The 18,887-nt window shown below is 49.1% G+C and overlaps 1 protein-coding gene across 3 annotated transcripts in view; it reads left to right on the top strand.

Annotated features, from left to right (window-relative positions):
• The window catches only part of RNF112 (ring finger protein 112), a 30,318-nt gene extending 19,106 nt beyond the window's left edge, over positions 1-11,212 (top strand). For all 3 annotated transcript variants that reach the window (XM_083152313.1, XM_083152315.1, XM_083152314.1), the window contains exons 6-14: positions 1,213-1,317; positions 1,958-2,008; positions 3,513-3,569; positions 4,520-4,606; positions 4,770-4,893; positions 5,540-5,670; positions 9,026-9,079; positions 9,640-9,714; positions 9,833-11,212. In XM_083152313.1, the coding sequence (XP_083008439.1) occupies positions 1,213-1,317; positions 1,958-2,008; positions 3,513-3,569; positions 4,520-4,606; positions 4,770-4,893; positions 5,540-5,670; positions 9,026-9,079; positions 9,640-9,714; positions 9,833-10,360 (1,212 nt within the window). In that variant the 3' untranslated portion in view covers positions 10,361-11,212. The remainder of the gene's footprint in view (positions 1-1,212; positions 1,318-1,957; positions 2,009-3,512; positions 3,570-4,519; positions 4,607-4,769; positions 4,894-5,539; positions 5,671-9,025; positions 9,080-9,639; positions 9,715-9,832) is intronic.
• Positions 11,213-18,887: the final 7,675 nt, after the last annotated feature.

Genomic DNA, 18,887 nt, shown 5'->3' on the forward strand with positions numbered 1-18,887 from the left:
TATCTGTTAGTACTGTAAGCACAATGCTTGCCCAGAGGAGAAGGCTGCACTGTACCCTGCTGTATCCTACAACGGAGGTCAGTGCACAATTGCTGGTTACCTTATCCAGGCAATGGCTTATTAGCTGGTAGAAGCAGGATAGCACCGCCTGAACCGTATGTAGCAGGTACAGGTTGGAAGGATAAACAGTGGCAGCCAGGAGTATATAAGGTATTGCTGGGTGTTGTGGTGCACTTATGGTTAAACTCTGTGGTGGCAGTGGTACATGAATTCTGCATACGGTGCTGATGTACGTCATTGTGACGGCACACTATGGGTAATGTCCATTATAGAGGATGCAGAGGGGGTTTAAGTGCACACGGGGAGCCACGCATTAGCAGTAAGTATCTCCTCCGGCTGGCATCCGGTCCTAGTGGGAACAACCGAGAGAGATCACCAAGCACACTGACAGCATTAATATCCGTGCTGGTGGCAGGAGAGCGGTCAGCTGGAACAAGAGCAGAAAGACTGGACTATGGGAACGCCCATAAAACACTAGGCGTTCCCATATAGTAATAGGGCTGCCCGGCACCCCCCGCCCTTCTCCGCCCCTGCTTGCCTTGTAGGGTGCATGCACCTGGCGAGCGGAATGTTCGCAGTGGGTGGAAGCAACCTTTGTCAGCACACAACATCGGTCAGGCCGAATGAATAAGAATAAACACCCCCCTCCCCATGTCTGACAGACACAGCAGGTGTGACTACCAGAAGGGGCGGGCCACAGGTGGAGAAGAACCATAGAGTTACCAGGACCTGACGAAGGGGGAGGAGGCTGCAGCTCAGTAGTGACCGCAGCACTGCCTGCATCAGCTATTGATGTGGCTCGTGGAGGAAGAACTAGTTCCACCTAACATTACAGGTTGTTCCACCGCACCTCCCTCCCACCCACTTCAACCCCTGCTTCTTTCCCATAAAGAGAACCAAAGGTTGCACAAAAGGGTCCTGAGTCATAAACCCAAAAGTCTTCTCATTGCTAGGTCAGCACTACATTGGAAGAGCTATCGCAGGAGGTAAGTATTCATGCATAAACCTTGATAGCCATGCCATATATCCTGCCCCCCCTCTTCATCTCATCCATACAAGCGTATAAAGTTTTGCATAATTATGTATCAAGAGTCTACATAAGATAAATGTATATATTCTCCTTAATGCTTTCACTGTGTCCTCCCTCCGCAGATGGCCGTGTTTGTCCTGGACACAGAGGGGTCGCTGGATATAGAGAGTGACCGAGAAACCAGCATCAAGCTCTCCGCGCTGTCCATGCTGCTCAGCTCCTACCTGGTACTAGCTCCACGTTCTGTGTCACCTTTATAGGGGACATTCAGTGCTCTGTGTGGGGGAGTCTGTGGGACGAGTCTCTATGGGGAGTCTCTGTGGGATGAGTCTCTATGGGGAGTCTCTGTGGGACGAGTCTCTATGGGGTGTCTCTGTGGGATGAGGCTCTATGGGGAGTCTCTGTGGGACGAGGCTCTATGGGGTGTCTCTGTGGGACGAGTCTCTATGGGGTGTCTCTGAGGGACGAGTCTCTATGGGGAGTCTCTGTGGGAAGAGTCTCTATGGGGGGTCTCTGTGGGACGAGGCTCTATGGGGAGTCTCTGTGGGACGAGGCTCTATGAGGAGTCTCTGTGGGACGTCTCTGTGTCATGAGTCTCTATGGGGAGTCTCTGTGGGACGAGGCTCTATGGGGAGTCTCTGTGGGACGAGGCTCTATGGGGAGTCTCTGTGGGACGAGGCTCTATGGGGAGTCTCTGTGGGACGAGGCTCTATGGGGAGTCTCTGTGGGACGAGGCTCTATGGGGAGTCTCTGTGGGACGAGGCTCTATGGGGAGTCTCTGTGGGACGAGTCTCTGTGGGACGAGGCTCTATGGGGAGTCGGTACTGTATATGATTTATCACAATGTCTGCAATCTCTAATTCCCAGATATTCAATGTTAATGCCAGCTTGAAAACTACGGAGCTGGATTACCTTGAGGTAAGGCGCCGTTGGGGATTTTTTTTTTTTTTAATGGAATGAAAAGGCAATGTTGTCCATAGCAACCAGTCAGGTTTGGTCTGCCATTTTTTCGGATGCAATAGACAAATGATGTAGCTTTAGTAACTTTGCCTGTAAGTGTGTCAGAAGCCAGTTGACCTACCAGTATGCTTTGGGATTGTGCAAAGGTACTTTTTGTTATTAAGAAACCGGAAGTGGCGTATTTACCGCACTTCCGGTCACGGATGTCTGCCCAGCCAGCCATTTGCTATTAAAAACCCAGAGGATAATGAAGCCAGTCACTGCACCCTAGAAGAAGAGCACTGTGATGCTCGAAACGCGTTGGAAGTGACTGACATCATCTACACCTTTGGAGTGACTTCATGCTAAGCTTTTATGGAGCCAGGCAGCGTGCATTTCCGGACTGCATCCCTGCCCCCATTCCATCCCCTACTGGCTCCAAAAACTGTTAGGGGTAAGAATCCACAAGCTGTTTTCATGTATGTTTCATTTATTCATTAAAATTTCCCTTATTTTTATCTTACGGCGTCTGATATATTTGTCACACACACAAAACGTCTATCCAAGCTCCTGGATGCGTTCATCGGCCACAAAATCCACTACTTTCCCAACTTGTGGGCAGGTGCATTTTCATTCTGGAGGCACAATGAGCGCCTTGGATGGCACCAGGGAAGGACTTCCTACATTTGTTTATTGTACAAATACAGGCACAGGCATTGTTTGTCATACAGTCCCCATTGGCAAGGGCTGCTGCATGAGTGGCATTGTAGCTACACAACCTTGGTCATGAACACAACCAACATCTGCATGGCCATGCTGAACTCCTGTCAGGGCTTGTGGGGCTCACTGGACTGATGGTATTTAGTTGAAAATGTAGATCCAGGATTCGGCGCTATTCATGGTCTACCAGACAGAGTTGTAGTGACTGCCATCAAGTCTGTCAAGCATGTTATACAGCTGATGGGGCACAAGCTGTACAACATCGGGAGAGCTGACCTTTGCGTTGCGCGTCGCATATAGAGGTGCTGCCGTGCGTGGTACATCCCACCGTGAAACTCCATTATTACCAACAGACCGGGAACATTTATGTTTGTATCAAGAATTAAGGATGAAGGAGAGCACAGAGCCAGGGTTTCTTCACATCGCACAAATACCTGAGGTTATTGCCAGGTTGACCCAGTTCAAGTGAGTGCAGTGAGAAGGCACCACAACGTATAAAACCAGGTTGACCAATGCGGCAGTTCGACCTGGTTTATAATGGGCAACCTGGGTGTGAAAGAATCAGTCTGGTGACACTCCGGCTAAAGATCCAACCTTACTTTGCGTTGTGAGAGCGGTACAAGAGTAAAGGCAATGAGTGAGGGGTGTCTTATAATGCAGCTTTACTGACGCAAATTGTGATATTTTTAAGTAAAAATTTCCATATAAATAATTTTCTCTATAATATGAGATGTTACATTTACTTCTGTACCATTCTTATCAGATGTACCTGCACATCGCTGAGCTGACCGGAGAGGCCTTTTCCCTGCAATATCTACAGGTAATTGTGACTAACGGTTATTGGGTAACAGTTGTGGGCTGATGTACTGTGGTGGTATCCTGATCCATATGACGTACTATGTTCTATCACCAGAAGTCGCCCCTCTGCCTGTACTTACAGAACATCCCTAGGGTAGCACTCTTATGTTTTACTACTTGTTACTAAGTTCTCCTTTTACAAATACAGAATGCGTAGTATTATTTATTAAAAGTTTGGTACTTATGTATTATCCCATGTTAAATGCACCCCATTTTTTCATACCCCTACTATACAACTACGCATGGAGTTGATTTTATATAGTGTGGCGAGCGCAGCGAGCCACCGTGCCCGAAGCGTGGTGAGCGCAGCGAGCCCCGCGAGGGGATGCGGTCTCATAAGAAAAACGGGAGTCCAGATATTACATAAGTACCACAGTTTCTTATCTAGTGCCTGCCCCTGCCCCAGTGGAGCTCACAATCTATATTCCCTGCCACATATACAAGCACACACAGACATTCTAAGGTTATTTTTTTTTAGGAGCCAATTAAGTACCTGTATATTTTATTTATTTATTAAAAAAAAATTTTTTTTTGGGGGGGGGGGGGTTGTGGGAGGAAACCGGAGTACCCGGAGGAAACCCACGCAAGTACGGGGAGAATATACAAACTCCACACAGTGAGGGCCATGGTGGGAATCGATCCCATGACCTCAGTGCTGTGAAGCAGTAATGCTAACCATTACACCATCCGTACTGCCCATAATGTGACGTATGTAAGGGGGGGTGCACCATGTAGGGTAACTTATGGCATACAGTGCCTCAGGCAGTGATAACTTTAATAAGCCCCTCATCCCGGCCACTCCCGTCGCCGGGGGACGGCATGGTGTCTGAGCTTCCGGGAGACGCGCTCTCTCTGGAAGGCACCAGCTAGTGATAGAACTGGTTCCTCTGATATTGGGGTTTTCTGTTACAGCATCTGGATCTTCTGGTGCGAGACTGGAACAATCCGGACAACTGCGGCCGAGAAGCAGCGCGGACCTATATGGAACATGAGATGCAGGTAAACAATAAATATATAGCAATTGAATATTGGGGAAATAATGATTCGTACGATACACAATGTAACCGTTTGCCGCAAAGTGCTCCGAGTATATACCATTATAACAAATACATATATATATATATACCTACCCTAATTGTGACATCTTGATGTTTTCTTTCAGAGGCTGCGTAAGAGTTCAACATACCACCGGGTTCTGCTGACGCTGCGGAGCCCATCCGTAAGCGGGTTCCTGTTACCGTACCCTGGGAAGCTGTTCCTCAGATCGGCTCAGGGGAGCCTGGCAGGTAATGATGTGATGGTGCGGTGCTGCTGTGATACCGCCGTGCTGCTGTGATACCGCCGTGCTGCTGTGATACCGCCGTGCTGCTGTGATACCGCAGTGCTGCTGTACATTTATTTGCATGTTGCAAGATGGTCTGATTGCAAATCTGCATTGTAACGCACTGTAGTGCCCCCCACTTACCTCGAAGACTCCCCAGACTCTGGAGTCTTCCCGTACATGCCGCTGTTCTTACAGTTAGCGCTATTTGCACTTACCTGCTCCTCCTATATAGAACTGTCTCAGCAAAGAAGTGATGGACGCAGGGCCTGGAGAGAAATCCATCACATCTCTCTCCGATAGTCTCCCAGAACTGCCTTGATGCTCAAAACAATTGCCTGGCGCCCCCAGTCGCCTGTAACCATTAAGCCTTCAAACAAACTGATATGGTTACAGTATATATAAAGATATCCATATGTTTATACACGTCTCATATTCTGCACCATGTATTTAGGTTGTGATTGTATTTGTGTGTGTGTGTGTATCTCTATCTCTATCCTTAGTGTGGCACCACATGTGTAGCACACAATGATAAGTAGATAGTGTGTATAAGAGGTGACTGGTCCCGGTGTCCATCTACTGTTCTCAAACCAATCATCCTCTGTCCGCAGATATGGATGAAGATTTCATGAACCATCTGAGGAGATACATATCGGACCTTGTTGGAGGAGTTTGGCAGCACTATAAGACGGACATTAATGGAATGCCAGTTACTTGTGCCCACGTGGGGAGGACGCTGAAGGTTGGTCCCTAATTAATGAGAAGTATTAATGTGAATTAGAGCAGAGTAATTGTGCGTCTGAGAGTATCTCCGAGCCTGCCGGTCCAGCTTCAGCTTTACACCTGGGGCGACATGTAATAGAGTCATATAAATATATATATATATATTGTTAGAATCCACTTGCGGCACCAGGAGACTGTTCTGACTAATGTAATATATGACACTTTTATATGTGTGTGCGATGGAGTCTCTGAGACTGTATACAAAAGGGTGCCACAGATCCCTTCTGCTTCGTGTACACTCCAATATAACAGTATACGCAAACGGCTATAAGATGGTCTCATATCACATTAATCACCAGTCTACTGGTGTATACTATACACCTTGTGATGCTTAGTGCCAGCAGAGGCTGGATGTATGAGGTATATCACGCTGCATGGTGTACTGAGGCCGGATGTATGAGGTATATCACGCTGCATGGTGTACTGAGGCTGGATGTATGAGGTATATCACGCTGCATGGTGTACTGAGGCTGGATGTATGAGGTATATCACGCTGCACGGTGTACTGAGGCTGGATGTATGAGGTATATCACGCTGCACGCTGTACTGAGGCTGGATATATGAGGTATATCACGCTGCACGCTGTACTGAGGCTGGATGTATACGGTATATCACGCTGCACGGTGTACTGAATCTGGATGTATGAGGTATATCACGCTGCACGGTGTACTGAGGCCGGATGTATGAGGTATATCACGCTGCATGGTGTACTGAGGCCGGATGTATGAGGTATATTATGCTGCACAGTGTACTGAGGCTGGATGTATGAGGTATATCATGCTGCACGGTGTACTGAGGCTGGATGTATGAGGTATATCATGCTGCATGGTGTACTGAGGCTGGATGTATGAGGTATATCATGCTGCACGGTGTACTGAGGCTGGATGTATGAGGTATATCACGCTGCATGGTGTACTGAGGCTGGATGTATGAGGTATATCACGCTGCATGGTGTACTGAGGCCGGATGTATGAGGTATATCACGCTGCATGGTGTACTGAGGCTGGATGTATGAGGTATATCACGCTGCATGGTGTACTGAGGCTGGATGTATGAGGTATATCACGCTGCATGGTGTACTGAGGCTGGATGTATGAGGTATATCACGCTGCACGGTGTACTGAGGCTGGATGTATGAGGTATATCACGCTGCACGGTGTACTGAGGCTGGATGTATGAGGTATATCACGCTGCACGGTGTACTGAGGCTGGATGTATGAGGTATATCACGCTGCACGCTGTACTGAGGCTGGATGTATGAGGTATATCACGCTGCACGGTGTACTGAGGCTGGATGTATACGGTATATCACGCTGCACGGTGTACTGAGGCTGGATGTATGAGGTATATCACGCTGCACGCTGTACTGAGGCTGGATATATGAGGTATATCACGCTGCACGCTGTACTGAGGCTGGATGTATACGGTATATCACGCTGCACGGTGTACTGAATCTGAATCTGGATGTATGAGGTATATCACGCTGCACGGTGTACTGAGGCTGGGTGTATGAGGTATATCACGCTGCACGGTGTACTGAGGCTGGATGTATGAGGTATATCACGCTGTATGGTGTACTGAGGCTGGAGGTATGAGGTATATCGCGCTGCACGGTGTACTGAGGCTGGAGGTATGAGGTATATCGCGCTGCACAGTGTACTGAGGCTGGATGTATGAAGTATATCACGCTGCATGGTGTACTGAGGCTGGATGTATGAGGTATATCACGCTGCATGGTGTACTGAGGCTGGATGTATGAGGTATATCATGCTGCACGGTGTACTGAGGCTGGATGTATGAGGTATATCACGCTGCATGGTGTACTGAGGCTGGATGTATGAGGTATATCACGCTGCACGGTGTACTGAGGCCGGATGTATGAGGTATATCACGCTGCACGGTGTACTGAGGCTGGATGTATGAGGTATATCACGCTGCATGGTGTACTGAGGCTGGATGTATGAGGTATATCACGCTGCACGGTGTACTGAGGCCGGATGTATGAGGTATATCACGCTGCACGGTGTACTGAGGCTGGATGTATGAGGTATATCACGCTGCATGGTGTACTGAGGCTGGGTGTATGAGGTATATCACGCTGCACGGTGTACTGAGGCTGGATGTATGAGGTATATCACGCTGTATGGTGTACTGAGGCTGGAGGTATGAGGTATATCGCGCTGCACGGTGTACTGAGGCTGGAGGTATGAGGTATATCGCGCTGCACAGTGTACTGAGGCTGGATGTATGAAGTATATCACGCTGCATGGTGTACTGAGGCTGGATGTATGAGGTATATCACGCTGCATGGTGTACTGAGGCTGGATGTATGAGGTATATCATGCTGCACGGTGTACTGAGGCTGGATGTATGAGGTATATCACGCTGCATGGTGTACTGAGGCTGGATGTATGAGGTATATCACGCTGCACGGTGTACTGAGGCCGGATGTATGAGGTATATCACGCTGCACGGTGTACTGAGGCTGGATGTATGAGGTATATCACGCTGCATGGTGTACTGAGGCTGGATGTATGAGGTATATCACGCTGCACGGTGTACTGAGGCCGGATGTATGAGGTATATCACGCTGCACGGTGTACTGAGGCTGGATGTATGAGGTATATCACGCTGCATGGTGTACTGAGGCTGGATGTATGAGGTATATCACGCTGCACGGTGTACTGAGGCTGGATGTATGAGGTATATCACGCTGCACGGTGTACTGAGGCTGGATGTATGAGGTATATCACGCTGCATGGTGTACTGAGGCTGGATGTATGAGGTATATCACGATGCATGGTGTACGCTTCCTCCAACCTTTTCATACCCCCACTATCCACGTTGGCGTCGAGTCGACTTCATATAGTGTGGCGAGCGCAGCGAGCCACCGAGCCCGCAGCGTGGCGAGCGGACACGTATTACTTTACATGTATTCCGTTCCGCTCGCCACGCTTCGGGCTCGGTGGCTTGCTGTGCTCGCCACACTATCTAAGATCAACTCCACGCCGACGTGGATAGTGGGGGTATGAAGAGGACGCGTACCGCCGCCGCTCGCCATGCTTCGGGTTGGCGCTGATAGTGGGGGTGCATTTAACATTGTAAGCACCCATTAGGGTGCTTATACAATTTAAAATCATATTCCATCTCATATGCCATATACGATGGTATACGATTTTAAATTGTATAAGATCAGGTGCCATCGCGTCGCATCGCATACCATTTTAAGGCTTATGGTATACGATGCGATGGGCGCCGTGCTAGAAAACAAGTACCTTTTTAATGATTTCTATAATCTTTTTCTTGTTTTCCAGGAGTTTGTCAGTGCATTACAGCAACAACATTACAGTTTCTCTTCCCCTGTAGAGGTAATTACATCCTAGATTTTCCACATGTTCACACATTGACCACTGGGGCGCTCTTTCATTGCAGTCTGGGTAGAATATAAATGTCGCACTCTAATAGAACCGGGACAGGGTGCAATAACTCAAAAATGCTGTAAAAACCCAGTTATCTGCGTTTTTACAGCATTTTGATATGCAGGAATACCCGCATGTCGGGTTTTTGCTGTTGGTGGGTATCACCAGCAAGAGCGATGTGCGGTGGAGTGGGTCTGCACATGGTAGTGCATCCACCCCACGGTTTTGAGGTTGACTCATATCTTTGTATTGATGCAGATCAGTATGATATATAATAATATATACATTTGTACAGGATACATTACTTTATAGTAACACAAAGGGAAATAACTGGAGAGCTGGGCATGGATGATGTCACTGATGATGTAACACACTCTAGTGTTATAACATCTCACACAGCACATGTTGTATTATTATACTGCACACAACACACATTACCTTATACACAAGTCTAATTATCCTGCTGATGTCAATGCCGGGCCATCTGAACAACATGGCTGTCTCCCCAGATGTTCTATTCACTTGAAAATCGCAAGAACATTAAAAACGTGATCAAGATATTTCAACATTCCATGTACAATCAGGTAAAGGAGATGCAATACATTCAAAACTTATTTGATATCTAATTATTATTATTAAAAAATATATATATATATATTTATTTATTTTTTGTTTATTTGTGTTTTACCTGCCTCCTGTTAGGCCCCAATGACGTCCTCCCCATTCAAGATTGTGGGTGTGACCCCATCTAAGATGAGGACTAACGCCCACACTGAGGTCACCCGCCTGGTCGGAGAATATGAGAAGCTGCTGAAAGGGGATAATCCTGATGAGAAGAAGGAGCTTATGGACAAAGTTTTGTCGCTTCTAACACAAGAAGAGGAGAAATTCTGCTCCGAATATTCCAAGCGCTTTACAAAGTGCGCAGTAGGGATCGGTTGCGCGGTGGGCGGCAGCGTCCTGAGCTTGGCCGGAGGGGTCGTAGGAGCTGCTGTGGCTGGAACCATACTCGCCGTCGAAGCAGTGGCTTTGTTGGGCAGCACAACTGCGGCGGTGGTCAGCGGGGCGGTTGGTGGATCGATCGCACTTGGGGCCATTGGAACCGGGGTTGGAGCCGGTGTAGGGGGCGTTATTGGACACAAGGAAAATAACAGAAGAGAGCAGACTGGTCAAGAAGATGACAAAGGGTCCTCTGATGACACCAAACAACTGATTGACAAAGAAAAGTGACTTATCCCAAAATTAGAGTGACCATTGATTGGCTGAGGACTGAACGGTTTACTGATGTCGGATACGTCTTTCTTTAGACATGTTTTATATGTTTCTGACTTAATTAGATTTATATTTTGCAATTGATGAATTTTGGAATGGAGAACTTCTATTTTTTTAATGAGAGGACTTGGTGCATTAACGTACCCAGGGAAAATTATGAAAATGCTCGTTTTGAGTAACTAATAAATGTAACTTTGAATGTTTACAGCCAATGAATGGACCAAAGGGAAACCATGGAGATATTTGCTGTAGATGGTGGTAACCCTATCATGGGGTGCATTTATATTTGTACTTTACCTTTTATTTTACGGAGCTAAACGGAACCTGCCAGCAGATTTCTGTGCATCTGATCTTTGTGAGTCACTGGGGCATGCAGATGGAGCAGATCTCAGATAATACTGTAGGTGCAGATGGAGTAGACCTCAGATAACAGGTGCAGATGGAGCAGGATTATCTGGATAATCCGCTCCGCGTAACCTGAACTGATTGTAAGTAAAGCATAAGAAAGGTCTGAGCTCACAATAACTGCACATACACAGGAACCAGGGAAGGCAGCTGCCTAGGGACTCCAGGATCTGGGGGCTCTCCTGATGCAAGCACAGAATGATGGAGGATTCTGCTAGTGGAATCCTAGTTGGACATCATGTAAACGGGATATCTTCTGCGGTCCATAGATTAGTGATTTACTACTTAATGCAGGACAGGATTTCCAGGTGTATTTCTTACCTCTGAGCACTTAATAATGGAACATGAAATGCAGTTACCGGCGTATTGTCTGTCTGATTAAGTTATATAAATATTTATTCTATTCTTGTCCTTGTCGTTATTACCTCACTTACATATAACCAATATTCTATATTTGCAACATTAGAGAATCGTGACCTCTAGAGAGTACAGGGAGATATTAGTGGGGGGCCCTCGGCCCCTGTAGGATACTGTCAGATGTAAGGGACTATTTTATCAATAATCGCATACGCTGTACCACCATCAAACATTTGGTGATACGAAATATTTGCTGTTAACCATTTCCCCCAACCCCCTCTTCCCTTTAAAAACAAAAAAACACCTGTTTGAATAAGCTGCAAATATTTAATAATAAGTAGTGATCCCCTTACCAAGGTCTGTGAAGTATCCTGAAGCCTGACCCTGATGGGATAATGCCATTACCAGATAGCGTTACCTTATAGTTGCCAGATGGCTACTACTCCGCAGACTTATTTCCATGGTGAGTTGTATTCTTCTGCCTCTAACATGTCACTGTCACAGCCCTGTTGTCACTCCTCCTGATACGCTCTGTGCTGCTGGGGACTCTGCTCCTCCCACCATATAACTATCAGCCTGTGGCTTCTTGCTGCCTCCATTCCCCTTCTCACATCCTGTCACTGTCCCTGTCACATGCAGCCCTGTCCTCACTGACACATCCCTCATCTCCTGATATACTCTGTGCTGCTGGGATCCTGATCCTCCCACTATATAACTCTCAGTCTGTGGCATCCTGCTGCCTCCATTCCCCTCCTCACATTATGTCACTGCCCCTGTCACATGCAGCCATGCCCTCACTGACACATCACTCATCTCCTGATATACTCTGTGCTGCTGCATTGTGCGCCCATCAAGTCATGGGAGAATTGCGCGTCTGCGTACTGGCGCAGAAGCATTTTGCGTCCGTGTCCCGGCATGGAAGCATTGTGGGCCAGTGTCCACGCGTACACGCATTGTGCTTCTGTGTCCTGGCATGGAAGCATTGTGGGCCAGTGTCCCCGCGTGGAAGCATTGCGTCCGTGTCCTGGCATGGAAGCATTGTGGGCCAGTGTTACCGCGTGGAAGCATTGTGCGTCCGTGTCCTGGCATGTAAGCATTGTGGGACCAGTGTTCCCGCGTGGAAGCATTGTGGGCCAGTGTCCCCGTGTGGAAGCATTGTGGGCCAGTGTCCCCGTGTGGAAGCATTGTGGGCCAGTGTCCCGGCGTGGAAGCATTGTGCGTCGGTGTCCCGGCGTGGAAGCATTGTGCGTCGGTGTCCCGACGTGGAAGCATTGTGCGTCGGTGTCCCGGCATGGAAGCATTGTGGGACCAGTGTCCTGGCGTGGAAGCATTGTGCGTCCGTGTCCCCGCATGGAAGCATTGTGGGACCAGTGTCCTGGCGTGGAAGCATTGTGCGTCGCTGTCCCGGCGTGAAAGCATTGTGCGGCGGTGTCCCGGCATGGAAGCATTGCGCGCCCGTGTCCCCGCATGGAAGCATTGTGGGACCAGTGTCCTGGCGTGGAAGCATTGTACGTCGGTGTCCCGGCGTGGAAGCATTGTGCGTCGTGTCCCCGCATGGAAGCATTGTGGGACCAGTGTCCTGGCGTGGAAGCATTGTACGTCGGTGTCCTGGCGTGGAAGCATTGTGCGTCGGTGTCCTGGCGTGGAAGCATTGTGCGTCGGTGTCCAGGCATGGAAGCATTGTGGGACCAGTGTCCTGGCGTGGAAGCATTGTACGTCGGTGTCCAGGCGTGGAAGCATTGTGCGTCGGTGTCTCGGCGTGGAAGCATTGTTCGTCGGTGTCCCGGCGTGGAAGCATTGTGCGTCGGTGTCCCGGCGTGGAAGCATTGTGCATCGTGTCCCCGCGTGGAAGCATTGTGGGACCAGTGTCCTGGCGTGGAAGCATTGTGGGACCAGTGTCCCGACGTGGAAGCATTGTGCGTCAGTGTCCCGGCGTGGAAGCATTGTGCGTTGTGTCCCCGCATGAAAGCATTGTGGGCCAGTGTCCTGGGTGGAAGCATTGTGGGACCAGTGTCCCGGCGTGGAAGCATTGTGCGTCAGTGTCCCATCGTGGAAGCATTGTGCGTCCATGTCCCCGCATGGAAGCATTGTGGGACCAGTGTCCCGGCGTGGAAGCATTGTGGGACCAGTGTCCCGGCGTGGAAGCATTGTGGGATCAGTGTCCCGGCGTGGAAGCATTGTGCGTCCGTGTCCCGGCATGGAAGCATTGTGGGACCAGTGTCCTGGCGTGGAAGCATTGTGGGACCAGTGTCCCGGCGTGGAAGCATTATGCGTCGGTGTCCCGGCGTGGAAGCATTGTGCGTCGGTGTCCTGGCGTGGAAGCATTGTGCGTCCGTGTCCCCGCGTGGAAGCATTGTGGGACCAGTGTCCCCACGTGGAAGCATTGTGGGACCAGTGTCCTGGCGTGGAAGCATTGTGTGTCGGTGTCCCGGCGTGGAAGCATTGTGGGACCAGTGTCCCCACGTGGAAGCATTGTGGGACCAGTGTCCTGGCGTGGAAGCATTGTGCGTCGGTGTCCCGGCGAGGAAGCATTGTGGGACCAGTGTCCTGGCGTGGAAGCATTGTGGACCAGTGTCCCGGCGTGGAAGCATTGTGCGTCAGTGTCCCCGCATGGAAGCATTGTGGGACCAGTGTCCCGGCGTGGAAGCATTGTGCGTCCGTGTCCAGGGCCGGTGCAAGGCTTCTCAGCACCCTAGGCAAAACTTCAACCTACTCCCCCCCTCCCTCTCCCCCGCCCTGGGAAGGTGGCCAAGTCCCTTGCTTTTCCTGGAGGTCCTCTGCACCCTCCCCTTTGCCACCCACAACATAGTACAAGGAAGAGGGGGCAGCAATGTAGGATGTAAGGGAAAGTATAGAGGTGAGGTCTTAGAAGTTCCACAGCCACCACCTGCATTAAGTACAGCAAGGATCCTCATAGACAGCCTTGATTTTTTGATTTGCAGACTTGGTGGCGCCCCCCAGATCCCGGCGCCCTAGGCAGCTGCCTAAAGCTGCCTAGTGGTAGAGCCGGCCCTGTCCGTGTCCCCGCATGGAAGCATTGTGGGCCAGTGTCCTGGCGTGGAAGCATTGTGGGACCAGTGTCCCGGCGTGGAAGCATTGTGCATCGTGTCCCCGCGTGGAAGCATTGTGGGACCAGTGTCCTGGGTGGAAGCATTGTGGGACCAGTGTCCTGGGTGGAAGCATTGTGGGACCAGTGTCCCGGCGTGGAAGCATTGTGCATCAGTGTCCCGTCATGGAAGCATTGTGGGATCAGTGTCCTGGCGTGGAAGCATTGTGGGACCAGTGTCCCGGCGTGGAAGCATTGTGGGACCAGTGTCCCAGCATGGAAGCATTGTAGGCCAGTGTCCTGGTGTGGAAGCATTGTGGGACCAGTGTCCCGGCGTGGAAGCATTATGCGTCGGTGTCCCGGCGTGGAAGCATTGTAGGCCAGTGTCCTGGTGTGGAAGCATTGTGGGACCAGTGTCCCGGCTTGGAAGCATTATGCGTCGGTGTCCCGGCGTGGAAGCATTGTGCATCGGTGTCCTGGCGTGGAAGCATTGTGCGTCCGTGTCCCCGCGTGGAAGCATTGTGCATCCGTGTCCCCGCGTGGAAGCATTGTGGGACCAGTGTCCTGGCGTGGAAGCATTGTGTGTCAGTGTCCCAGCATGGAAGCATTGTGCGTCGGTGTCCCGGCGAGGAAGCATTGTGGGACCAGTGTCCTGGCGTGGAAGCATTGTGCGTCAGTGTCCCGTTGTGGAAGCATTGTGCATCGTGTCCCCGCGTGGAAGCATTGTAGGCCAGTGTCCTGGTGTGGAAGCATTGTGGGACCAGTGTCCCGGCGTGGAAGCATTATGCGTCGGTGTCCCGGCGTGGAAGCATTGTGCATCGGTGTCCTGGCGTGGAAGCATTGTGCGTCCGTGTCCCCGCGTGGAAGCATTGTGGGACCAGTGTCCCGGCATGGAAGCATTATGCGTCGGTGTCCCGGCGTGGAAGCATTGTGCGTCTGTGTCCTGGCGTGGAAGCATTGTGCGTCCGTGTCCCCGCTTGAAAGCATTGTGGGACCAGTGTCCTGTCGTGGAAGCATTGTACGTCGGTGTCCCGGCGTGGAAGCATTATGCGTCGTGTCCCGGCGTGGAAGCATTTTGTGTCGCGTTGTGCTCAGGCTAGACTCTCGCCCCAATGTTTAGTCTGTAGATGCTGGGACGGCTTCCCAGACACTTGGATACTAATCGCTCATTACATCATTATGTGCGCTCCAAGGTCTGTTCTGTATTACACACTTAACTGTGTGTGTGCCAAACAGTGTCACTAATTACTACACAAGTCTGGTGTCTGCTCAGCATGATGCATGTAACGGTGTGTGTGCCGCACAATCAGATAACACTATACATGTCTGGTGTCTGCTCAGCATAATGCATGTAACGGTGTGTGTGCCGCACAATCAGAGAACACTACACAAGTCTGGTGTCTGCTCAGCATGATGCATGTAACGGTGTGTGTGCCGCACAATCAGAGAACACTATACATGTCTGGTGTCTGCTCAGCATGATGCATGTAACGGTGTGTATGCCGCACAATCAGAGAACACTATACATGTCTGGTGTCTGCTCAGCATGATGCATGTAACGGTGTGTATGCCGCACAATCAGAGAACACTATACATGTCTGGTGTCTGCTCAGCATGATGCATGTAACGGTGTGTGTGCCGCACAATCAGAGAACACTATACATGTCTGGTGTCTGCTCACCATGATGCATGTAACGGTGTGTGTGCCAGTGTCACTAATTACTACACAAGTCTGGTGTCTGCTCAGCATGATGCATGTAACGGTGTGTGTGCCGCACAATCAGAGAACACTATACACGTCTGGTGTCTGCTTAGCATGATGCATGTAACGGTGTGTGTGTGCCGCACAATCAGAGAACACTACACAAGTCTGGTGTCTGCTCAGCATGATGCATGTAACGGTGTGTGTGCCGCACAATCAGAGAACACTACACAAGTCTGGTGTCTGCTCCGCATGATGCATGTAACGGTGTGTGTGCCGCACAATCAGAGAACACTACACAAGTCTGGTGTCTGCTCCGCATGATGCATTTAACGGTGTGTGTGCTGCACAATCAGAGAACACTACACAAGTCTGGTGTCTGCTCCGCATGATGCATGTAACAGTGTGTGTGTGCCAGTGTCACTGATTACTACACAAGCCTGGTGTCTGCTCCGCATGATGCATGTAACGGTGTGTGTGCCGCACAATCAGAGAACACTATACACACCTGGTGTCTGCTCAGCATGATGCATGTAACGGTGTGTGTGCCGCACAATCAGAGAACACTATACACGGCTGGTGTCTGCTCCGCATGATGCATGTAACGGTGTGTGTGCCGCACAATCAGAGAACACTATACATGTCTGGTGTCTGCTCAGCATAATGCATGTAACGGTGTGTGTGTGCCGCACAATCAGAGAACACTATACACGTCTGGTGTCTGTTCACCATGATGCATGTAACGGTGTGTGTGCCGCACAATCAGAGAACACTATTCACGTCTGGTGTCTGCTCAGCATGATGCATGTAACGGTGTGTGTGCCGCACAATCAGAGAACACTATACACGTCTGGTGTTTGCTCACCATGATGCATGTAACGGTGTGTGTGCCGCACAATCAGAGAACACTATACACGTCTGGGGTCTGCTCACCATGATGCATGTAACGGTGTGTGTGCCGCACAATCAGAGAACACTATACACGTCTGGTGTCTGCTCACCATGATGCATGTAACGGTGTGTGTGCCGCACAATCAGAGAACACTATACACGTCTGGTGTCTGCTCACCATGATGCATGTAACGGTGTGTGTGCCGCACAATCAGAGAACACTATACACGTCTGGTGTCTGCTCACCATGATGCATGTAACGGTGTGTGTGCCAGTGTCACTGATTACTAGAGACAGGATTATATGCATTTGCATATTTCGCCCATTCTCACTGGTTATTGCATATTTTACCTAAAACCTAGTGATGGTGCATATTTTAGGCCCCGTCCTCTTCCCACCCGCGAGTCACAGCACTGCTTTGCCCTGCGGCTGCTGGCCAGGTAGTGGTAGAGTGTGCAGACCGGGGCAATATGTGCGCAGAGTTGGGAACCTTGGATGTACTACGCGTACAGTCTGACACTGCTCTAGGCTGCCAATCCATGTTGATAAAAGTCAATGAGGGCGGATGCCATTACGAGCTCCTGAACTTTTGCCTGCCCCTGGCCTAGGACTTTACACCAAGAGACAGACTTCTGCAGCAGAGGAGGCGGGCAGAAGGGTTGTGACATCACGTGGCGCGGAGGAAATGCTGTGTCACAGTGAGTATGTGGCGCAGGGAGGAAGCCTTCCACTGCGCCGCCCTCCCACGTTAAGCTGACATTTGACCCATCGGCGCTGAAGATGAGGGTCCGTGCAGTTGATGCAAGAAGAGCTTTGGACGCTGCAGTATGCTGTAGCAGCCAGCATACTGACATCTGCAGATGCTGTGGGCCTATTTTTGAGGTTTATTTGCAACTAATTGTATGCTGATTTTTAAATAAATAAGTTAAAAATTACTTTTTTTATTATTTAATGTAGCATATTTTAACACTTTTCATGCATATATTAAGTATTATTCATGCATATTTGCATGCATATTTCATGCTTTTTTTGTTGCATATAATCCTGTCTCCTGTAGTAATAATTAATGCTGCAGGCTATTAAGTGAAAACCATGATTTCACTACCTGCAAGCCACACACAGCCCTCAAACACATTGGAAGCTTATCTTTCTACACTTCTCAACATGTAAAGGTTGGTTTCATTTTAGGTAAGATTAATTCCAAGACCTGCTTATATATGGCAAGGTAGTTATTTTATAACCATTTACACCCATTCAGTAAGTGTTTTTGTATACTATAAAAAGCAGTTCACTCAATTCACAGAAGTCGACATGTGTCAACTTTTTCACTGTAACACCAACATAACTTTATTTAAAAGTAAAACCAAAGTGGGGACACATAGATAGTGATTAAAATGCAACATTAGAACATAATAAATATACATGTAATGAGGGTTAAAATTTTGTTTTATTAGGGTGTTTATTAAGGTAGACAATTGAGTTAATAGACAACAATTATAGAATAACAGTTAGAATAATTACTAAGTAGCCCATAACTTAATACCTATACATTATCTTTAATTAAAAAAAAACTCTTATCTAAAATAATTAAAACGACACCAAATAAATCACACGGACCAGAAATAACCACACGGACAACTGAGAATTAAGTTTAAAAAGGTCAGAAAGATTATTTATTGAAAGACCTTGTTAGCTAAACTAATTGGATTTGGAATTTTGAGATCAAGTCCCTAACTTTTAAACTAAAGGATTGGATGATGGCAAAAATAAGTCGCTACCACACGCCAGCCCAGTCAACCTGATATATGTAAACAAGCACTCCAGGAGGGGTTCACCACCGCCTCCTAATTGCACAACCCGCATCGTGAGGGTCTCACCACCCCCTAACCTGGCTGAGCCAGTGGGCGGTCCCACAGGGGAACGCCCCTTGTCCACCCGCATGGGAAGGACCACCCGCCGACCTACGAAAAGGGTGGTGCCCCACGATGACCGCTGAAAAGCCACAAAATAAAAAAATTGAAAAAAGAAACGCTGAAAACCGCCAAGTCACTCAGAGGGATTAACCCATCCCTCACGTGAGCATG

Source organism: Crinia signifera, chromosome 7, assembly GCF_055691185.1.
Source record: "Crinia signifera chromosome 7, ASM5569118v1, whole genome shotgun sequence".
NCBI classification, from domain to species: Eukaryota; Metazoa; Chordata; class Amphibia; order Anura; family Myobatrachidae; genus Crinia; species Crinia signifera.